The 24,808-nt window shown below is 36.3% G+C and overlaps 2 protein-coding genes across 2 annotated transcripts; one reads left to right on the forward strand and one right to left on the reverse strand.

The window, feature by feature from the left end:
- The first annotated feature begins 3,593 nt into the window (after positions 1-3,593).
- Positions 3,594-9,480, forward strand: LOC110788930 (uncharacterized). The gene is made up of 7 exons (XM_056839482.1): positions 3,594-3,794; positions 4,434-4,649; positions 5,288-5,429; positions 6,101-6,189; positions 6,280-6,334; positions 6,517-6,602; positions 9,090-9,480. The coding sequence occupies exons 1-7, from the start codon at positions 3,756-3,758 to the stop codon at positions 9,243-9,245; spliced, it is 783 nt and encodes a 260-aa protein (XP_056695460.1). The 5' UTR covers positions 3,594-3,755; the 3' UTR covers positions 9,246-9,480.
- Positions 9,481-10,514: 1,034 nt separating this feature from the next.
- LOC110788924 (uncharacterized) lies at positions 10,515-23,568 on the reverse strand. Its single transcript, XM_056839481.1, has 15 exons — positions 23,394-23,568; positions 19,717-20,365; positions 19,246-19,558; positions 18,389-18,535; positions 18,217-18,305; positions 17,969-18,061; positions 15,406-15,532; positions 14,775-14,839; positions 14,474-14,648; positions 14,010-14,201; positions 13,872-13,919; positions 12,968-13,114; positions 12,797-12,879; positions 11,264-11,379; positions 10,515-10,760 (listed from the first exon to the last, which is right to left on the reverse strand). The coding sequence occupies exons 2-15, from the start codon at positions 20,310-20,312 to the stop codon at positions 10,675-10,677; spliced, it is 2,277 nt and encodes a 758-aa protein (XP_056695459.1). The 5' UTR covers positions 20,313-20,365; positions 23,394-23,568; the 3' UTR covers positions 10,515-10,674.
- Positions 23,569-24,808: the final 1,240 nt, after the last annotated feature.

Consider the following 24,808-nt stretch of genomic DNA (forward strand, 5'->3'; position numbering starts at 1 on the left):
TTATCAACCTCCAAAATTCATGCAGTTTGATGGAAAAGGCAATCCGAAGCAACATGTTGCACATTTTATTGAAACGTGTAACAGCGCAGGCACCGAAGGAGACTTGCTCGTGAAATAGTTTGTTCGATCGCTAAAAGAAGTTGCCTTCGATTGGTATGCCGACGAATTAGAATCTGGATCGATTGATAGCTGGGACCAAATGGAAGATTTGTTCCTGAATCGCTTCATCAACGCTCGTCGTATTGTCAGCATGCTGGAGTTGACACAAACAAACCAGTTGGAGGATGAACCAGTCGTGGAATACATAGATCGTTGGCGGACACTAAGTCTTCAATGCAAGTGTAAAAAACAATCACTTTATTGGTACGTAGGCATCTTGGATAATTAAAAAAAATCAAGTGCAGCCACATCAAAAAAATGAAAATCATTAAAGGAGTACGTATGTTTTGAAAAACACAAAACGTTTTTAAAAAATCGAAGTACGACATTGGGGGCATTAGTAAAAGAATTTAAATTTTGTTACTTTATCTTCAAAATTTATTTTTCGAATGATGCCCATGAAAGTTGTCGTCATGTACTCAAAGTTTGGAGAAAGCTCAAAAGTACCTAACACCTCGAACCAGCGATAAGCTTCCAAGCACCAGGAGTTCAACTACATTGAGATCTGGAGAAAGCTTCCAAGCACCAGAGTTTTACTGAAAGAGAAGTCGTCAAATTTCTTGGACAAAAGCACCAAACACCTCGAACCAAAGATCTGGAGAAAGCTTCCAAGCACTAGGGGTTCGCAAAAACTACATTATAATCTGGAGAAAGCTTCTAAGCACCAGAAATTAGAGCTAAATTGAAGTCTGGAGAAAGCCGCCAAACACCAGGAATCCACCAAATGTTAGACATGAAGTCTGGAGAAACCTCACACGCACTGAATCACCAACGTTGTTAACAAGACCGCCTCAAGCTATTCATGTTGTTTCAAACGGGTAGAAAAAAAAACATCAAAGGACTGTGACTCGCAGAAAACCAGGATATGCATCGGTCTCATGAAATTTCTACGAAGGAAAAATACGAAAATGTCTACAATGCATCAATATCCCCGTTATCATCAATCAAACAATTAAGGGTGTACGTGAGTTCCGAAGCAAAGAGTAGACAGAAGCTCTAAAGAGATTAAAAGAAACAACGAAACAATGCTCCATAATGTTAATGCGGTAGCAATCATCGGTCGATCGGCTTTACAGTAGCAATCATCGGCACCGGTTAAAGGACACTTCATAAGGACCATAAGAGTGATGGCAACGGACTATATACTGCTATAGCAATGTCAAAGTTGATCCTTCTCTGTTGTGGTTCAGTTGATGTAGACAAAGTTAGCTTTCTTTCTCCGTATTGGTGATTGTGATCTCAATTAGGTGGCCTTGCAGCGTGGAGGTTTGTTGACGGGGCCTACGAGGGTCTCCTTCTTGGTCCTTCTACTGGGCAACTACAATTGTTCAAGGTGGCTGCAAGGTAGCAGGAACGGAAGTACGCAGCACTGCAAATTCAATTGTATCGTCTGGAAATCAAACTAGACATAACCTACGTACAGTTTCGGTCGAATGTGGCTTTGTTCTTCAAGGAAGATCCTTGGGCGTCGATACTCCAAAACATATGAAAAATTCGAAGGCTCCTTCTTCATGGTGTTGGCTTATTTAAACTGCACAAAAACTAAAAGAAAAGGAAAAAAAACAACGTTAAACTGTACATGTGCAGCGAGCTTCCTTCTTCATGACAGATTCACTACAGCAAGATGAACGTCTCCAGTTAACTCTTCTAAGGTGCAACTTCAGTCTCCCCCTCTAGTCAAGTTGTCAAGAGCCGGGACTCCGCTACGTCGAGGTCGGCTTCGAAGGTTATCTTCTAAAGTGAAAGCTTCTTCTTCAAGTACGGCATTAAGTCGGGCTCGCCGATATTAAAATACTTCAAGTACGGGAAAACCTGCAAGGCTTCTCTTGGCACGCCGTAAATCAAGGTCTTCAGTGTTCATCACGTACATCTTAATTGCATGGTAGGCCTCCATCTTCAACGTTGATGAAAATTACCCTTCATCTTGGATTGGAGCAGTCATGTATTTGGCGATGAATGTTCTTGGTATTAAAAAAGGAGAAGAAGTAGTAAGCCGGCCGGTTCTAATTCACGTCAAGTATGGCTCCTATCTCAAATAATTCATTCTTTAGGTGTATTTATAACACTAAGTTTGACTAGTTTAATAAGTAGAATTGAGTTTACACGGTTTACAACTCTTAAAGATAAAGATAAAGATAAAGATAAAGATGGTTTACAAAGTTTATCTTGAATTTTATTGGATATGATCGAGTATGTTCAATATTGGTAATTTGGTATCACTCACGTTTATCTTTATCATATACGGAGTTAATTAATATGATTATCCCCAGCAAGGATATTAAAGTGAAGAAGAAGCCCATTCAATAATACAAACCGTCAAGGCCAAGTACATGAAGGTATTTCTTGGGTCAAATTATCCGTCCAAATTTTGTTACAAAAGAGATCGATACTCAATCACGAGCAAACACTCAAAATCGTGTACGTGACTTAGTCTCGAGGGGGCAATTTGTAGGCATGAAAAATTTGTCTACGTGCCACATTGGATATTATTTGCGTCAAAAGTCAAAGTACTGATTAATTGACCTCGAAAGTCATTTTGACGGTTTCTTAAATTAATTGATTTGGGTTCTCATATTAATTTAGCCCATTTTAATTATTTTAATAAAACCCCGGATATAATTTAATGCTTAAACCTAACAAAATAGGTTAAATTGTTATAAACGGGTCACGACTATTAAGTCCGATTTTCGAAGCCCAAAACACAAAAACACCTAAAATCTCATGCACTCTATAAATACAAGGTTTTCATCTCATTTCGGGAGGTGGGAGAAAAGACGGCAAAACCTAAAACTCTCCAATCTCTCCCTGCCAGTCAAGTCACAACTCTCTCCCTAGAAGAAGAACATCAAACATTTAAATCGACGTGCCGTTCCATTCTAGAAGATCAACCTTAGACGAGATCAAGCCCGGAGGCCCTTATTCAAGAAGATCAAACCAGTTCGTGAGCAATAAAAAATCAACATCAAATAATCCCGGTGGAAGAAGAACAACAAGCATACAAAACTGACGTGTCGTTCTATTTCTACATCAACATTTTTGAACGAGATCAAGCCCGAAGACCCTCATTCAAGTACAAATCAAATCAGTCCGTGAACAAAGTCAAATTCAACATGGAGATCGAATCAGAGGAGCAAATATTAGAGATTGTACCCAGAAACTTCAAAAATCAATAAAATATATTTTGTTCACTATTTTGAGTTTATTATTTTTGCAGACTCTTAAATTTGTGTTTACAGGAGTAAGTATTATAATTTGACAGATAAACATAAGTCTAATGTTAGAAAATAATCGTCATTTTAAAAATACTAAAAAAAAAAAAAAAGCAAACAGAAAAATAACAATGCAAAGAACACCGTCGAATTTGCAGATTGTTTTGTACTTAAAAAAATAAAAAAAATAAAAAAAAGAGTGGTGTGTTTTTTTGGTCGAAAAAGAGTATGGGTTTGGCATCATGTAAATATAATGCAAAACGGTGGAACTGAAGAGAATAGCCCTCCAAACATTATCCATTTCTATCTCCACTCTTTTGCACACTCATTTCTCTCTTCCTTCTACCTTCCAACCAGCTTACCCAAATTCTGTTACAGTTTGCAACAATGGTGTCTTGCTCAGCTCTTAATTTGCAGTCCCAAATGGTATTTTCCCTTGTTATTCACTTTCTAATTTCAATTTCAATTTCAATTTTGTTGGGTGTTTTTCCTGCTTTTTAATTCCTGCTTCCAGGACTCAAACTTGAGGATTTGTTCTTGTTTGATTTCATGCATTATAATAAACCTTGCAAATGTAATGTTAATCTTCGACTTAATTTTTAGAGTTATTTGTAATTGTAATTTTTATCATAGCAATTCGTCAGTTTCACCTACAATGTTTTAGCAATTCAGTAGTTTGTTTTTCCCTTACCCCGGCACTCCTACTACTATTATTTGTTCTATCCTTTCCAGGATTAATGTTCGCTTTGATAATGTAATTTGAACTAGTAATGTGACAACTAAATTGGACTGGACGGAGTAATTTCGAGTTGGTTGAGTTTGGAAAAAGGTTGGTATAAGCCTCCATTAGAAAAGAAAATTGAAGGATAGGAAAATAAAATAAAATTGACTGATAGTAGGTGTTGGTGTCCTCTCTTTCTTATGTGAGGTGTTTGGGGTTTGAGATCTGCTGCCTTGTGGGAGAATGAAGGGTTTAAAGACATTTTTATTTGTTGAACTTTTTATTTCCTTTTGAAAATTTAGGGTGAAAACTGAAATGTGATGTTTAATTGTTGGAAATTTCAGGGTAGCTTCTGCAATACTCGTTTTCATGTTCAAAGATTGCCTATGATGACTAGCATGACCACTGTGCCACAATTTCAACGTCTGTCTGCTTCTGCAAGGTACTCAGAATGCAGGTTGTCATCGACAAATCTTTCTGCATCAGCCTTTGGCTGTAAAATATCGAAGACATCTTCAATCCCACATCGTAGTATTCGATGTATGAGCACCGAAACTGATGTGAGTTTCCTCTTTATTTACTTTTATCAATTGTTTCTTCATTTTGGATACATATAATGTTAACTGTGGGGATATTGAGATCAGTCATCAACTCATCATTATCAATGAGCTAGGGGCATTTTGGTGCATTTTGAAGGAAAAGACAGACCAAAACAAAATTCACCTGTCTTCGGCTTTTCAGTATTAAGATTCCTCATTCTCTTTGATGCATGGAAGTAAGGAAGGACAATTGAAAGTATGGAAAGAATCAAGGTTCTTCTAGAACCATCAAAGTTGAATATCTGGGTTAGAGTTATCACATACATGAGCAAGTAATATTTTAATTATAACTTGGGTATGCTTATGTATCATTGGCTCCACTATCTAGTTTCCTACTACTGCTACTTGCAAGAACTGTGTGTAAGTAGGTTTATCTTTTCGTGTATTCAGTGGCTACTTACATAATGTGTAATTTCCCGGCATGAAAAAATAACAGCTTGGAGATAGTGAGTATTTTTGGCGCACTATTTCATTTGATGTCTGTAAAATTGATTGCCGCATCAACATTTTCAGAACTTCAAGTTAGGTCTTTATATATGTTTAGTTGGAATGCAGATTATACTTCATGGTTTGTGATGTAAAATTTACTTTGTGATTAGGTTCAAGACGTGCAAGCAGAAGTGACCAGTAAAGTCTTCTTTGATGTAGACATTGGTGGGGAGCAAGTGGGAAGAATTGTTATGGGCTTATTTGGAGGTGTGGTTCCTAAAACTGCTGAGAACTTCCGTGTCCTATGCACAGGTAAGATTTATTTTTGTAACGTATCTTGCATCCTGTAATTCCTCTTTTTTGCTGTGTATTTATTGTTATCTTGTCTAGATGTAATGCGACAAAGAATATCTTTGCAACTAAGTGACATATTCTTTTCTGAATTCTCTTTAGTATTAAAAGGACTTGGTAAGGATTTTGCAAATAATTTACTTTACTGGGGAAAGTTTGTAAGGGGGATAATCCAAGTAAGATGAAGACCAAGTATTGCTTCAGCACTAAAAGATTGTAGTTCTACTGTGGTTATAAGAAACAGATTGTCTAGGAAATAAAGCAGGCCAACATGAAAAATTACAACAAAATTGGTGAAATACCAATCTTGTACTTGAGCTAACTCACTCAATCCCACTGAAGTTGTAAAATTTAGGGATATGGTTTTTACTAAATTCAAAATATCTACGAAGGAGATCAAGAGGCAGGGGTTGAGATACTAAAAGTCACCTGTACCTCCATTAATCAGTTTTTATGTTAAGGTTCTTGGTATTGTAAAGGAAAATTCTCCTTTGACGTCAGCAAATTCTTTTCCTTTCTTTTTTTCAGTGAGACGCAATAATTCTTTTAAGTATGAATTCTGATATTTCATTTAAGAAACAAATAAGGATTACGTTGAATTTAAAAGGTTGATGTCTGACATTTTATTACAGGTGACAAAGGCTATGGTTACAAGGGGTGCCACTTTCACCGCATAATTAAAGATTTCATGATTCAAGGAGGGGACTTCACCACAGGAGATGTGAGTTCTTGCACCCATCTTTTACCTTTGTGGTTCAGTTTCAGGAGCGGTAACTTGAAGTGACTGAGTGAATAACCTTGCTTCTTTCAGGGAACTGGAGGAGTAAGCATCTATGGTAACAAATTTGAGGATGAAAACTTCTCATGTAAGTATAATACTAAGACAATAATGATACAGTCAAACTTTTAAATTTGCTTAAAGTGGGTTGAGATAATATTTGTTTACTTGATGTAACTGTGAGATTGCTCCATCCCCTTTATAACTTCTGAAAATCTCTATCTCTAACTGGATCGTTGGAGTCTCTGATTTATATTTTTAATATTGCAGTGAAACATGTTGGACCTGGTGTGTTAAGCATGGCAAATGCTGGTCCTGACAGCAACGGAAGCCAATTTTTCATTTGCACTGTGAAAGTGAGTTGAAAAATCTAATCTCAGTTCATTTCAGTTTATTAAACATGAACTAAAACAAGGTTTAAGTTTGGTTAATATTAAAGTTTTGATTAACTAACACCCATTTAGGGTGCTAATCGAGTTGAGCAGCTCGTGAGCAACTCAAATTCAACTCGGTCAAAACTCGACTTGAGTTGGCTTGACTTGAACTTGACTCGACTCGAAACCTAACGGGCACGAGTTGAGCAAACTCTAACTCGGCTGGATAGCGTGTGACAACTCGATGATTTTGTATTAATTTCTTTTGGAGAAGAGTACATTAGTAATAATAATAATAATAATTGCTACATAAAGAAAACGAAAATTAATTGAACAAAGACAAGTACGTAGAGAAATTCTAGAATCACTTAAGCGGTTACCCACTTCTTCACCATTTTCCACATTTAGAAATTAAATTCCATCTACTCAATAAGAGTTTATAAATGGGTGGCTATAGTATTAGTATCTAGTACTTCCTCCGTTTTTTTTTACTTGCATCATTTTCCTTTTTTGGAAGTTGCATATTACTTGGACCATTTCTCTCTGTGGTATACATTCACATGTTTTTTGGTGTGTTCATACGCCAAACACCCATTGTACCCTAATACATATTTTTATATTTACCATTAATATCTAACCCTTTTCCACCTAATTTGTTTGTTATTACATGGGCATGCTTGAAATGTACTTCCTTTCTTAATATTTGTGCCCAACCCAAATGGTGCAAGTAAAAAAAACAGAGGAAGTAACTAGTATCATCTAGTTACTCATGCTATTTGTAGATGGAAACATCAACTTTATTTTGACTTGCCCATATGTTTGAGTGTGTTGATTGGTGGGTGAACTAACACCTTTAGTTTTCAAATGAAGGCTTAGAACTTTGCATTTCACTCCACATGATTTGCAGTTTTTTATTTCCAAATTTCCTCATTGAGTAAGTCTTCCATGAATCCATTCCCGTTGTTGAACAAAGGGTTTTCCATACTCCTTCTCCAATGAAGGTATCCTTTATATTAGTGAAATTGTTCCTGAATGATGTTTACTTTCAATGTTGAATTTCAAACACTCCCAAAATTCGAGTAGCTTAGAAGAAAAAATATCAAATATTTTTACAAACTGCAAAATTTGCCTTTGTTCAACGACTAACTCTCGAATTTCAGGTCACATCCCTATTTTATTTTACTGTCCGAGGACATATTTCCGAACGATGAAATTTTAAAATCAACGCAACAAAAATTGGATAGTGACTTGGTTAGGATTGAACATTTTTTCTGAGAACTAATTTTATGAACAAATTGAAGCATACACCTTGTTATCATTGCAGAACCCTTGTGACATCTCGCCCTCAAGTTTAGGGCCTATTAATGTGGTCAAGCAGTCAAGAATTCTTTTTGGTAAATGGCTTTTCAACTGGCTGAAAAGCAAGCTTTTTAGTTGCTGCTCAACCAGTTTTTTTAATCCAAAAATGAAAATTTTAAGTCAAGTTTGCATAAGCAAAAGTTGATTTATCGAACATCTTTGAAATAGCTAATGTTAGGCTGATTAAACAAGTAATACAAAGAGCTTTAGTTGTTCAAACAAGCCAGTGGACCAACCAACAACTAATTCTGAAACAAGGCCTTTCTCTGAATTACACTGTTATGAATCATTTGTTCAGACAGGTTTCCATAGCTTCAATATGATCTGAAGTGAACTGTGAGAGTAATGCTCCAGAAGTTCCATGGGCTCTTTATAACCAGTAGAACACAAACGCTAGTGTTGTTTCTCTTGGTTTGATTCTGTAATGCTTCCCCTTACTTTGATTTCTTTGGCCATGACCCCTTGGCCCTTGAATTATAGTGATCGTAAGTTGACAGTCTCATTATGTTAGCACAGCCTCCCTTGGCCCATGTTCCATTCAGTAGGTGCTTATCACTAATAAACTATTCTCTTTTTGGGTTATATCATTCATTTTGCTTTCCGTGGCTTCTAATCGTCTGCTACAGTTCATCTAAATGATTAACATTTCAATTTCATGCTTAATAAACTGCAAAAATTTGTAACACTAACACATGGGGGTCTTTTAGCATTATTGCCTATCTTCAGCCTTAACCCAAAACAAGTGTAATGGAACTTGCAATAGTTGCGTCACGAGGTGTGATAAACTAAAGCCTTCCGAAAAGGATGGGGTTGGCTGCATGAACCATGAAATTACAGAAATCACGTTTGGGATAATGTGATAAAACTGAAACTGTAGAGTCATACACTCATACACTGTTTGGGTTCTTCACAAACCAACTCACCTATGTCTAATCTATCCCTGACCGAAAGAAATAATAAGAAAACAAGTCTGAGAGAAACAAGTGATATGTGGAATTGAATATTTTGCCTGGTGAATTTCTTGTCCTTTGTTTCCTAATATATAAGAGTGATAAGAAAGTGAAAGCATTAGCTAGATATCTGATACATTGTGGGTTAATTTGTTTGCAGACCCAGTGGCTGGATAATCGCCATGTTGTATTTGGACAAGTTATTGAAGGGATGGATGTTGTTCGAACACTTGAAGCCACAGAAACAAGCAGTACAAATTATCCTCGCAAGCCATGCAGAATTCTCAACTGCGGAGAGCTTCCTCTCGAGGCCTAATGGCTTTGTTAAGACCAGACAGACAACTACTGCTTGATTGTGTTTTACAAAGAGCAGAGGTTCAACGAGTAAGTTTTTTGGCGGTAGTACTCTCTGATATGGAGATATTTGTTTTTGTATCAATTATCATTTGAAGGCTGTCAGCTTTAGAAATTCTTGAATAACTTCACCAGACGGATGCTTTACTTTTAAAGCTTATATATATATATATATATGGTGATTCGTGCTTCTTTCAGTTGATTCAGTGTTTAAAAAGGGTTGTGTTTCACTAGAAAACCCATAATTTCCTTTTACATACTTTTTTGGTTCCTCCATCCAACCGATAGGAAGGTGGTTTGTATCAAGTTTGCTTATTTTACCTTGTCATAAGGTCGGATTTGGTCACATGAGTCGTACACTTGGCACGTACGGCTGAGATCTATGATTCGATGGGGCTCCTTTTTTCACTCAAATCAGCAGCCTAACATTCATCCATCACCATGTTTGTCAAGGAGCATTGAAGTCTCCTATTCAAGGTACAATTCCTTTGTTAAGGGTTTTAATGAAATGCCTTCTTTGATAGTTAATCCTGCCAAAGTCTCATTAATGGGATTCCTGCGTATCAATAATGGGAAGCTTGGCTTCCCTAGGAGAAGAGCAAATGGAAGAGATAGCTAAAGGTATATTGAAAACCGAAAAGTATTTCTTATTATTAAGGGTTGTTACAGGCTCAGAAAAAAGGTTTAGTTGTCATTTCGGCTGACCGAGCAATAGGGTGTTTGGTAACTCATCGTAGGTGGAACTCGACTCTAGAGGCTATAAGTTTAGGGGTTCCTTTGTTGGCAATGCTTTAGTGGACAGACCAACCCACCAACGCTAAGTACATAGCCGATGTTTGGAGAATAGGTATTAGGTTAAAGGAAGGAGAATGGACGAAGGTAGTAGGCTGGTAGCTCTGACAAGATTGAAGAATTTGCTGCTGAACTGATAAACATGTAGGCTTTATTTAACTTTATTTTTCTTAAAATGCTTCAACATATAACAAGATGCTGATGTGGGTTCTGATATCATGGTATGCTACTATGCTGTGAGGTATACAAATAGAACAGCAATAAAATTATACAATTTCTCCCTGTAGAAACGTACTTGGTCAATGTAACAATGATGTTGCTGTAAAGACAAATTTGTAGTGTTTTAAGGTTTTACTCAAGTGTTGGCACTCTTAAGCAATCGACACAAACATGTAGACAAACGACTATGAAACTGATTTTAGAACCATAGAGAAGAGAGTTAGAATTTCATCAGTTACTCAACAATTATAATATCAGGGTAACGCCTATACAAACAGAGCAACGCCAGCACCATTTGAAAACAGATGCTGGAACTTCAAATTCTAGATTGGGAGTTTACATGCTAATAATTCTACTCGTCTGAATGGTACAAAGGCAACTCAATTTCTACTTTCTAACTTAGTCGTGTTGTCGTCCTCAGCTCGACTGCCCAATTTGACAATGTCTTCAACAAGAATATTTCCATCTGGTACAACATCAGATACATAAATGATCGATTACATATACTCCGTATGTATGTAATGAGAAATAGCGCAATAGCCCTAGGACAAAAGGGACATTGCAAAGAAAATGGTATTTGGAATCGAGTAAATACATTAATCTCCTATCAGAATAAATTTGAGGGACAAATATATCAATTGTCAAACCAAGCAAAGACTTAAATAATGAAAGACAATGATGAAAAACAAGTCTCATTCATCATTATCATTACCCCATTGCCTCAAAGAGGCTCCCGCAAGAAGCGAGGTAAGAGGGGGTCGGACGTACGCAATCTTACCCCTGCACAAAGAGGTTGTTTCCAATTGACCAAAAAGCGATAACGGGACAACCATCTTCTACTTCATAGAAAGGAAGCGAATAGGTTTTAAGAGCCATTTTAATTTAATCCATTACATCCCACAGCCAAAAGAACACATGAATCTTTGTGTCCATTTCAGAAAAACAATGTCTCACACTTAAATAAATTACCTTTATCTTTTGAAAGGCTACTAATCAATTCTTCGATACCCTCCTTTCCAAATCTATGCTTCAGGTACATAGCAGCAGCAACCACTTCCTCAGGTGTCACTTTCCCGTCAAAGTCCCTGGTACAGACAAGGTGCTAGTTATAGAGAGACTTGCAAACATTAGCGTAGACTTTTATCCATATCCAAACCTAACTTGCAAAAATTAAACTGTAATTTCTATCCCAATTTTTCAAACAACTTGCACAGAAAGAAGCCTATGAGACATTAGATTCATCCACTTGTTTCATTATGTCTTTCACCAACCTTTAATAAGAGATGGCAGAGGTTGTTAAAAAAAAGGTCCTCGAGAAACTGACTTGCATGCTAAATCAGAACGTTCTGCTAAGCAAAAAGTACAAAGCCAGAATACAAAATAACCATCCGACTTTTTTTCTTTGGGTGGGGGTGCGGAGAGGCTGTAAAAAACCAGCTACTAGATCGGTGTATTTCAAAGAAACCCTCTTTTGGAGGGGGAGGGGTGCAGCATTCTTTTATTGTAGTTTTTCTTACATTTACCACATTAAGCCAAATTGATTGATATTTTGTCATTGCATATGTAAGGAGGACTAAAGCGAAGCAATATGGTCAATTTGGGTGCTCAAAGGTGGTAATTTGCAAGAAAATTATTAGAACAAGGTAGTTTCCTGAATATTAACTACAAAACAAACCGCAAGGCATCAACCAGTTACTAAGACACAACAAAAAATGAAAAGCCATCACTTGTGTTTATCAAATTTATCTCCAACTAAGTTCTCTTCCCAACATTTATTTTTGTCTTGGTGGTTTTAAGAAAGAAAGATCACTAAAGAAATCCTTGTACCCATAGTATCCCTACATAATTAGAGCATTAATTCCTGAATAGGCAGAAAGAGAACTTGGTTAAGCTTCAAAATGCCTCAGCTTTAGTAGTCCTACAACACTCCTAGAGTATACTTCGTATATATTAGTATTCATACTTCTCTACAGATTATCCCCTAAATTTGTCAATGAAAACAGAAGAATCACAAGCATCTATTTAGTTTAACTAAGCACAAGTGCGAGGAGTACTACAACAGATAGCAAACTTTCCTATTTAAGCACCTGCAGAGTAACTTTCAGAAGAAGCTTGTCTTGAGAATAGGTTATGTGCATTACTCAGAGTCACATTTCCGAGAGAACAGTTAAACACTTGCTAAAAAACCTAGCAGAGAATACTTGATCATCAATATACACAACACATTTTAGGACGTCGACTCCTTGATTAGAGACTAATGTCTACTGTCTAGCATGTAGTTGTTTAGTTTAAACGGTCCCAAAAAACAGACTGCAGTATATTCATAGCAGATTTTAACCAATCCTCTTTGGGGAAAGAGAAGCACACACTATTTCAAATGCAAGCAGACTCTAAATAGAAGATACTTCATCTTTAATAAAGATAGCCAAAATGAAAGCAAAGAGAAATTCTAAAGATTAGTTAAAAACTATATCTAAAGCATTAACTTATCATATACTGCACCTGTCAAGCAGCTGCCAGCGATCACCAATTTTGGCATCCACGTCATCAATTTCTTTTTCCAGTTTCTGAAGCATTGCATCGACCTACCAGCACGAACAGGACAAATATAATGAGTAAGTGTCACCTATATACCAAAACTGGACCACAAATCTGTAGATTAACCAGACTCACCCGGTCTATGAGCGCTGATGAGACCTTGTCCCCAACAGCCACTTCAGCAGCATGGTCACTTTCTTCTCGAGCAGCCTTATAGGCCTTCAGAGCATCTGCTTCACCATCTGTACCCTCCTTCTCAACCATGGTATTATATAGATCTATCTAAAAGGAAAAAACAAAAATTTTGCACAAGTTCAGTTTGCTAGGAGAAGTTTCAAGTACAATCGAACAACTGATTAGCCACACCAAACCTATTAATAGAAGCATTTAATAATTCGTTTTTGTTACTAGCAATTCTCCTTTAACTCTTTTCTTTTGATGGCAGATTGTCAGAATGGAGGAGCATGCCACCATCAGCATGAATGTGTACAGTTGAAAAAGACAATCTCATGTATCAATAAGAAAGCAGCAAATCAAACGAATCTTTAGGATAACTGGAAAAAATCAGGCAACTAAATTCAACTGTCAAGTCATCATATTCATCGAGAAGCCAAAGTTCCATATCAAAGTTAAGAAATGAATCACAAACTAGGCCCATATTATATACCTCTGATAATGGTACCATCAATTAGATTACAATTAGAGCAGCATAACTCTTTGAACTTTCGATTGGATTCAGATACCAGAAACAAGCCAAACAAACATGAAGAAACCCAAAGAAAAATGATATCACAGCTCTGTCATGGAAATCATTAAATGATGAGAGAGCAAGAGGACTTATGCTATCGTTGAACTCACCACCCTCCCCCGCGAAAAGAAAATAATTGAGGAAACAACAAATTTCACATGCTAAAGCCCATAACAAATGAGGAAGAAAAACCAATAGATTTTTCACCTTTATGATAAGAATCACAAGAAAGAGATATTTTGCTTAAAGTTGTCATTTATCCAAAATATCTGCATACTCTACAGGGAATACCTCTTTATTGACAAGCCTCAAGAACTCCTCACGTTCCCTGCTAACTGACTGCAAAGTTAATGCAAAAATAATCAGTACCAATTCAGATCATTCCATCGAACAGGACAGAAGAAAAAAATGTTTCTAGAATCTTCATACAGATGCAGAAGCCAAAACAGCCAATGCACGACTGAGTTCACAGAGCTGCTTTTGTTTTTCAGCAGCTCTTGTTCTAGTCTGTTCTTGTATTTCTCTTGCGGTTACGATGTTCATCTCCTTCAACGCAACATCTCCTTCCTCCTCTGCAGAGTCTTTGGTCCTAGCATTTTCTTTCTCCTTTTCTTCTTCATCCTGTGTTTAGTTAATCAGATAAAGTAAAATCTATTAAGAAAACCAAGGTGGAAAGAAAGAGAACATCCATACTCCCCACAACAAGAAAATACACAAGGAACCAGAAGAAAGTTCCTTTCACATGATGTTGGCCAGAAACCAGCGACATAGATCCAACTATTTTGTTCTGAAGAACGTCAATATAAAGCCATACAAAGCAAAATTTTGCAAATGATCTGCACAACAAAGAGGGAAGAGGGGTTAAATGACCAGGACATAATAGGAGTCAACACCTTAATTCGTTCCTCCTGCATCTCAAGGTATTCCAATTTCCTCCTCCTCTCAGAAACAGAATCTTCTGAGGGCAAAGATGTGACACCAACAGTATCCACAACCTCATCTGGAAGAGAAGACAAAGTTGCCTGCATGGCCTCTTCAGGCTTCAGCTTCCCGGACACCATGAAAGCCCTGCAAAGCAGAAAAACAAGAGGATCATTTCATGTCCCTTCGAGCTTCACAAAGCTTTATAATCATACTTCACAATCAACTTAGAAGCAAGTATTGATCCATATGTGATATGTTAGGGTACACTACCTGGAAAGGATTAATAGGGAAGATGGGACAGAGTGATTGAGGGACAAATCCAGCCAGTCACGAAGCTGCAGACAGAAGTTAATGCCCTTAACATTCGGTAGAAAACATAGCCTTTTTCTTTTCTTTTCTTTTTTGACAGGGGGGGCCAAAGTCTAGTAAACAGTCAGCAGCTCACTTAGATTTGACATAAGAGATGAATATAAAATCACTGCAGTTATACGTAATACAATGAATTTATGACAGAGGTTGATAGTTGCGTAATCAATGAAAATTGTCTTCTTGGTACAACATTGAAATATTAAGGACTGGATTTCACATGAAAAAACATCTGATGCTGAGCTGCTTTTGGAAAAGAGCATCACCACAATATCAGAAGACTATATTGCAGTGTGTCCCCAAACAAAGAAAAATAACCACTCCACAAGGAATGTTCTGTAAAAACAACAAGAGTTGCTCTGATATGCCCAGACTGATGCTTATAAGGTGGTGTTATCATAAACACAAAAACAAAATCTTATTATCGGTCAATATACCCAATGAAAAAATACAGCTAGTCAATCACTTACAGGCTGGTGTTCTAAGAAACATTTGGAATTGACGCGAGGAGAAAACTTATGTGAAAGGGCATTACCAGTTGGCGCATTTCCTCCACCGAAACTAATCCAAGCATGCCACGTTCTCTACATTCTACACGAAGTTCAGCTTCTGAAAGTGACTCAATACCCTCTGCTTGAATCAACCTATCATCATCCTTAATCCTGTGTCAATTTAACCAGGGGACCAGGAAACAGAAAACGTGAGAACAAGTTGAAAACCTTTCAATGAACTGACGTACCATCGAACATTCCAGAAAGGAAATCTCCCATAGAAGTAAAATTTCCATGCAAAAGGGAACTTCTGGTTTATAAATGCACACATTCTACTCTTTTGAAATTTATCATTATGATGTATAGTAAGTCTTTCAAGTTGTGAAATAGTCACCTTCAAGTTTGCACATATACTCTTTTGAAGTTTGATTCAGGCGGAAGCATGTGTATACAAATAAATCATACAAGATAAAAAAATTGAGGCATTAGCATCCCCTAGTACTGAACAATGTTGCTCAGAAACCTTAATCATTCAGTCTTTAAATGTTAAACTAGTGTGTAGCTCGGGCATGCCCCGATTGCTACATTGAATAGTTAAAATTTAAGTTTTTTCTCGAGCTCAATATTTTTAAAATACATGTATACCATAAAATGAAAAACACCCATCATGCAAGTTCGTCAACAGCACAAACACACTACGTCGTTTATCATAAGAAATAATTTTTCAATTACATCATCTTACAATTTGTATAATTTGTTTTCTAGTGGAATTTTCAAATTAATAAACACCAAAATATAATATGTAGTTGATGCTTATGAGACTGGTGACGTCATGTTTATCCATGGTTGTCCTAATTCTTTAATTATTTTTTTTCCCAAAATAGTGAATAGAAAATAAAAAGTCACATAAACATTTAGTTGTTTTAGACTTCATGTTAACATTCATTTATAAGTTAATGTGAAAGGAGAAACCACAATTGGTTGTTGGTTAAGATGGTAATGAGAGTTATCATCCACACTCGAGGTCTTGAGTTTGAAACTCATCGTATGTATTGATTTTTGGTTGTCTATGATATGAAATATCATTTGGTGAGTGCATGATGTGACGCAAAAGGAAGAGTACTACGTGGCACATATACGTTTTTCTCAACGCCTTTTAATATATTAGTATAGATTGTATACCAAAAACATTTAGGTGTTATATGCGTAGTACTATTAAACAAAACTATCTCTTGTTAGACATATGTGATACGGTTATACAACCACTAACCATTTTACAGATGAAACTATGAAAGTGTTTACAACAGTCCAGGAACACTTTTCATACGGAGCATCTATTCCCACGCTTCTGCGATAGAGTCCTTCCTTATCAATTAATAAATCCAGCACCAGGACCATATATCAATGACACAAACGATTCAAGAAAAGTTTCACAGAATGTCCACAATTATAGTAGGTTATTTTTATATTCCCTTTCACCAATCACCATTTTGCTTTTTGCAGTTCTCCAATCCCCAGACTCCCTTGATCGTGCTTCCCTTCTCCACCATGGGACTTGAGGATCACCCCATTTCCCTTTACCCTTCTCTTGTACTCCTCAATCCTCATCCTCCAAACACGACCATCGATAATACTGACAAGCCCCATGATCCAATTCGCCACCACAACCCATTGGCCAATTCTAACAATCAAAGGGTTTGATCTAGGCCATCTCTTTCCGGAAACAGAAAAACCAAAATTTCAAGAAGGCGTAGAAGAAGGTAAATTTCACCAAAATAATGGCCGAGAGTTGGATGTTGAAGAAATAGGTGTAGTGAAGGACGCGGAGCCGCTAAGGCACAATGAAAGCTACAAGGGAGAAATGTGGGGCTGTTGGTGATGGCACGAAAAACACAAGAAAACAGGCTAGTGTTTCCCTTTCTTGTATTTTGTTGTGTAAACAAAAAGGAAATTAAAATTCCATAGCTCAGTACAACCAAACAAAAATGTTAGATTCCCTTTCTTGTTTTCTTTATCCTTGTTTCCCCTTCTTAATTCTTTTCCCTTTCTCTAGTGTGAACTAAACAACACCTAACTTACTACATACTTCCTCCGTTTTTATTTAGATGACTCACTTCATGCTAGCACAAGATTTAAGGAGTGAAAGAGAAAGTCTAAAGACAATAATGTCCCTAACTTATGAAGAAAAAGAGACAGGGTGAGGGCGTAGTAATGTGGAGTGAGTAAGGGTGAAACTGAAATCGCGTCTTACAAAACATTCCAAAAAATAGAAATGTGTCAACTAATAAAAAGGGAGGAAGTATATGCAAGTCAATAAAGTTCAGTAGCAGCATTGTAAGTCAATACACCCTATGACCCGAACACTCCAACAACAGTCCATCATTTTTATCTACTACATTGGGAATATGAAAGAGTTTTTGATAAATTGACAGCCAAAACAAAAAAGAAACCTCTGCATGAAACTATTAACATTTTAAGATAGAGTTTGTTTTTACCAACAATTTAAACCACAAACATATCACGTTCAAAACTTATTTTCCACAATGCATACCTATTTAACAGAATACTTCAGTTGTGACATGTATCAATGATGATAGTTAAACTTACCGCTTCAGCGTTCTACGAAGCATGTAACGTAAATATGCATCTGTACCAAAAGGACTGATTCCCATATATTTACACATGTTCACTAGTCGAGGCCTGAAAAAAAAATTGTATTCAATAAACTTTTTTGGATGAGAACTGCATCAATAGTGAAGAAGGGGAAAAGAGACTAGACAGGGGTTTCACAAATAATTACTGTTGTCAAACTGATTATAGCTACAGAGATTGCACAAGAGGAGGAAAAAGGGAACCTGCTGATATTATCAAGGGTGAGTTCATCATTGAACAGCTTCGCAAAGCCCAAAATTTCTTCATTTGAGACGCTGCTGCCTTTTCTAACCTAAAACAACATATATTTGCATCAATTCAAGATAACAACCATGAGCAAAGAAATCAAAACAAAAGAGAAAATTATTTATCTACCTTGTTCAAAAACTCATCAAGGTCTTCAGCTGTTTGCTTCATCTCTCCACTGCGTGAATTTTGCACCTCTTTGGCCATTTGCTTGCAAGTTTCTTGAAGAAACTTTGCATATTCTATTCTAGCATTTAGTCTACGCTTCAAGGCTTCCTAAAAGATGACATTGTTAATAAACACATTCTGTTAATATGTTGTTAAATACATTGTCAGATGTCACATAAATGCACACAAACCACTATCCCTAATAAATATTTTTTTCAGTAACCCATCATGTCATACAAATAACCACCCCAGGCATGTAATCATCAGCAGAACACCACCTATCCAATTTCTGCAGAAATCTTGCTTCAATACATCAACCCTCCAAACAAACATAATAGCGTAAAAGGAACAGGAATGGTGCTACTCTGTATAAGCAACACATACCGTGTGGTAAGTAATATACCATCTTTCAGGGGTGGCAAGTGCATAAATCCCAGTTTAGGCATCATCACATCATAAATAAATATAAATATCAACCCCCGTCCCCCCCCCCCCCCCTCCCTTGCCCTTTAACAACCCTAAGAGGTGTGTCATACAGAAGCAATTGTACTTCATGGTGTGTCATACAGAAGCAAAAGGTGTGCAATTAAAATTTCAAGCCTCCTTGTCCATATGGACTGGTTTGCAGCATACAAAAATGACCCCGTAAATCATCATAAACATATAAATCAAAGTTCACAAAACTTGTAGTTGTAAATATCATGGTTAAGAAAAAAAGAAATCAACAGTACACTGAATTTCCATCTTTATCAATTAGTGAATCATAAGATATAAATACAATTCCATCGAAGTCAAATATATAAGGAAAAGACAAAAACCTGCTCTTTCATCTTGTCTTGGAAGGTGGATGGAAGCATGTTCGGAAACAACTTTAGAAATACTGGTAGTAAAACCTCCATAAACGGGACAATGATAAAAACTGCAAATGGAACAAGTCTAAAAATGTCTGCTGTTGTCCTTGTAAGCTGTTGTCTTTCCCTTCGAGAGAGACTCTTGCCAACAGCAAGTTTAAGGAGCAACCTTGAACTAATCCGCACATCTGCACCCAACAGTTTGCAGCCCAACCAATAATGATGTGCGGTTGATTTGGCTATATCCTTCCAATGAACTGTTTTTTTGGCCCAATCCTCCCTGAATCCATAATCTACTACGTGATTAAGTGAACATTTAATAACCATAGGATGGCCCGTCAAAAATAAATAAAAAACCACAGGGACCGCCCGTCAAAAATAATAAAGAACCACAGTGATGGCAAAAGCATCACCTAATCACTACAAAAGCCAACCAACCTGCTCATGGAAGCAATAGCTCTCATAGCAGGACCTATTCCCAAAAGTGTAGCCCAAGTTCTATGCAGAACACTCTTCTCAATCTTTTGTGAATCCTGCAATTTAGCTTTTACTTTCGCTTTAGCAGTACTCAAGCCAACTACAGCTTGATCACATTCCTCAGGAGATGCATCTTTTTTCTTCTTAGCAGCAACTTCATTTTCGTCATTGCCATACTCTGGCTGTCCTGCTGTGGCGACAGAGGCATGACGTATGGATTGTAACTTCAAACCCATAGACGTTGGCATCCCATTTTTCTGGCTATCATTGTGGTAAGCAGGTGATCCAATTCCATGACTTGTGGACCTATACATTCCTAGTGCAGAAAAGTCTGTGGCATGCCTTTTAGGATTAGAAAATGAAAATGCATTTCCCTCATTCACATGATTTGTCTTTGAAGAAACATAGTTTGTAGTAGAGTTTACACTTCGATAATCAAAATGCCGAGTAGACTGTCCAGGAGGGCTGGCATTTTGGTAATTCAAGATAGACCGAAAATGGACATTTAAGTAATCGACAAGATATCTTTTCCTTCTCACTAAAATTCTGGATGCCATCAGCAAGAGATCCTGCCCTCACCCAGAAAAAACCACATTCACACTTTACAAACCTGCATTCAAAGCAAATTGGTCACAACTGCCATTATGAAGGTTTAGCGAGAACATGGCACAGCAACGAAAAATCCGGTTCACTGAAAAAGAAAAAGAAATACAGCTCCATTTGGTACATTTATATCTTAGTTATGCTAAGTAGGAAGTGTTTTACATCATTTAGATTATTTTCTTTTGTTTATCTTCCCAAAGAAATCATAACCATTTTTTATCAATCAGAATTGAGTATGAATACTGATCATGTCATTCATATAGATTATAGAGATTATAGAAAACAACAATAACAAAAAGGAACAAAAACATTTGTCAAGAAATACCTAATATATCCCTTTTGGAATCAACGAGGTCAGATTTTATTTTCTGCAAACAACTACCTTGTTAACAATTTCTTATTTTCTTTACAGAATAAGACTACCTTTTGGAGCAAATATATTTACTTTGACCCTCGTTTACTCACCATTTCGTTAACCAAAGGAAAAATGGTGACAATACTATCCGCCGCCTGCCGGTGGCCAATTTAAGGCAGCACAATAGGGGTGTGCAAAAATTGGTCCGGACCGGACCGACCCAGACCGGACCAGACCGGACCGAAGACAATCGGTCCGGTCATCCGGTCGAGAAATATCAATTTCCGGTCTTCGGTCCGGTCCGGTCTGGTCCTTTGGACCGGACCGATTTTTTCTTAATAAAATATAATATAAAATACTTAAAAAGTTAATTCTCTCCTTTAATATGTTGTAAATATTATTATATTGTGATATGTTTTATTATAGCTTCCAAAAAAGGCCTTTAAAAATTGATTTTTTTATAAATTTTTTCTTTTTTACCATAATTTTTAGAAAAATAAAAAAATATATAGAAAAAGGTCTACAATCGGTCCAAATCGGTCCGGTCCGGGTTTTGGACCGATTTTATCGGTCCGGTCCGGGTTCGGTCCAAGCATAATCGGTCCGGTCTTTGGGTCTCAAATTATCAAATTTCGGTCTTCGGTCCGGTCCGGGTCGGTCCGGTCCGGTCCGGGTTCGGACCGATGAACACCCCTAAGCACAATGATCAATTGAGGGTCAGATTAGATCCTTGTGGGGTTTCTTTGCCAAAAACGTCTTATAAAGAAATATGCAGCAAATGTTTTTTACAAGTTTATTTTTCTTAAGAAGTATTTAAGAAAGTACTTCATAATTGATGACAAATTATCCTAGAGAAAAAAGCTAACTTGCCACAAAGTCTTTTAGAAGCTTAAGCATCTTACTTGCAGTCCTATCAACGAAAGCAAACATTTAAGTTTCAGACGGGTGGTCTTTAGTTATCAATTATTCCGGCTGAAACAAGCAACTACAATCATTGTTCAAATGCTAAGTACACCTACAAAAACCGGAACCAAACAATTACCTCAAACTTCATCAAATTTGAATACTCCCTCCGTTCTTGAATGTTAGTCCCCTTTCCGTATTGAGTTATTTTTATTTGTTAGTCTCTTTTGGAATCTTTCCTTCTTTGTCCAACATTTATCCCCCTTACCCCCTTATAAATATTTAAATAACCCACTTGTTTACTCTCTAGTAAAACTTTATCCTTATTATACCCCTTAATTATTTATCTCTCATACCCACATGTGTTAGATTCTATTGAGATTCATGTGACAAGTGTACTTGTTTTGGATTTTCTCATATTCCAAAAGGGACTAACATTCAAGAACGGAGGATGTACTCATATCACTAGGTTAATAAAAACTCCCAAAATATGGAAATACTATATCACGTAGGGGCGGGCCTACATGGTCCTTAGGGGAAGGGACCCCCATTTTTTCTTGGAAAAAAATACTGATAAACTAAATAACAGTAATTAATGCCCACATTCAACAATGAAAACTAAATAAGCGCAGGGGTAAGTGGACTATGCCGAAAACAGTAGATTTGCATGGAGGTTTGATGTTCAAATCCCAACAAGTAGTCCTTTTTAAAGTTTCTTGTTCTTTACTTACCCTTGTTCACTCTTCATCTTCATGGTTTCTTACTTTTTTGTTTTGTACTTATACTTGCCCTTTGCTGACCACTTCATGATTTCTTTCTTGTTTTATTTTTTTTATTTTTTTATTTTTTTGCAATGAGATATTAGTACTTTTAAATTGATTCTTTGAGTTTTTTTAGAGGCCTGATTAATAAAACAATGTCCCATAAAACATTGTGACTTTTTTTTATTAGTGTTGTTTTGTGCTACTTGTTCAAGGAAAATTGTAATAAATTAAGTTTATTTAAAAGTATAAAGCTTTTTGCATACACTCGAATTTTTTTCTTCTTAAAGGAAATCATCCAAAATTTTTGTTTTAATTTGGACTAAGATGTTCAGTTTCTATTGTTATTAACCCACAAACTAAAACACCTAAATCTGAATTGATTGTTTTGGTTTTTAATAAATTGTCATCAACCTTTTCCCACTCCCTTGATTAAAGGGGAAAATAGAATACCAATTCCTGGATCCTCCACTGATATCACGTTCACATCTTTGGTTTCACTAACGAAATTAGCTACAATACATGTAACTCAGGCTTTTCATTTACCTCAAGTACTCCTTGAACTCTATCAACCGAAATCATGGCAAATTTTGACAAAGTAGCCGTGTCTGACTATCCAACACGAGTATGAGTCTAAGTAACATAAGCTAAAATAAGTTCTAATCACTCTTCTCAAGGAAACTCCCTCATCCACAAAATAAGGCAAAAAGTGAATTTACTCGAAATTTCCCATAATCAAAATATTAACTGCATATTGCATCTTATAGCTACTATTCGTCATCCTTAATAGTTTTAAAAAAAGATTGCAGCAGTTCAAGAATTGTTGGTCAGAATAATACCAAAATATACAAATATATCATCAAACAAAATATCAGTTGATCAGAAATCAATACGAACTATTATGAATCAAATGATTGATTAAAAAACAAGCACAACAGATCAAACGGAAATGGAAAATCAAATATTTCAAAATGACAAAATTATGAGAAACTTAAACACAAAATGGATGAACTTACCGAAGACCATCAAGCAGCAAGGTGACGATGCTGCGGGAGTGATAGTAGAGGAAAGTTCTAGAGAGAGGAGTGATAGCCTAATGAAGGATCTGAGAGGGGAATTGAGAACTGTGACAAAAAAAAATTGGGTGTGGAGTGACTGTGTAACGGAGGGTTTACGAGAGGTTTTTAGACCAATGTTTACGAGATTCGAACTTCAAAATCATTTCATGGAGATACACTTAGCCGGGCAAAGATATTAAGAAAAAGAATTGAATACTCTCTCAGTATTTATTTAGGAAATACACTTGGTCGGGCACGGATATTAAGAAAAAGAATTGAATGAAATAAAGTAATAAAACAAGTGGGGTTGAATAGATATTTTAATAAGAAAAATAAGTGAGAACCATGTCATTTTAGGGAATAGGGGGTGGGGATGGGATGTAGATATATTATTTAATTAGATGGTGGGTTGATAAGTTACTAAAAATGACAAGTGTATCTCTTAAATAAATACGGCTGGAAAAGGCAAGTATATCCCTTAAATAAATACAGAGGGAGTAAGACGTTAACTAATTAATCTTGCCGACAGACATCACACAACTTTTCTTATTTGGATGGAAGGAATTGGAAGGCAAAAAAAAAGGAAATGGAAAATAAAGTTTCTTGTATTTGGTTCCAAAAATTATATGGGAAGTGGAAAGAAATTAAGAGAATTGAAAGGAAAGCTCCCTTTATAAAAGTTTCACTTTCCTTTCCTCCCAAAATTGGAGGAATTTGGAAGGAAAGAAAAAATTAAAATCTGTCAAACAAAATATTAAATTTTATACCTACGTTTTCCCTTCCTTTGCTATTGTTGTACCAAACATTTGATTCTTATCACTTACTCTCATCATACCAAACATGGGAAAATATATTATATTTACTTTCCTTTCTCTTCTTTTCTCTTCCCTTCTTTTCTCATCCCTCCATTCCTTTACTAATATTGAACCAAATGAAGCAGTTTACGTTCTGTTTGACTTCTTTTTCTAAATTTATACTTCTTCCTTATATTATAAAGAGAATACACTTTAACAAGTACATAATTTTAGGAGGGTGAGTTGAATGCATTAAAATAAGATGAAAATGAGGTAAATGGTAGATTTATTTATTATAGTAAAACGATGATGTTAGTAAGTGTGAGGTCCACAAGAAAGAGAGATACTCCCTCCGTCCCGAAATACTCGCAACGTTTTGACTAGACACGCTTGCCAATGCACAACTTTGACCACCAATATTTTTAACTACATATTATATAAACTTATAAAAATTAATATTTTGAAAATATATATTAAGATAAAACCAACAATATATTATATACTAACATTAGTTTTCATATACTTGAAATAAAATAGGGTCAAAGTGAAGTATGTAAATAGTGCAAAAAGTCAAACCGT

Source organism: Spinacia oleracea, chromosome 3, assembly GCF_020520425.1.
Source record: "Spinacia oleracea cultivar Varoflay chromosome 3, BTI_SOV_V1, whole genome shotgun sequence".
Taxonomy (NCBI): Eukaryota; Viridiplantae; Streptophyta; class Magnoliopsida; order Caryophyllales; family Amaranthaceae; genus Spinacia; species Spinacia oleracea.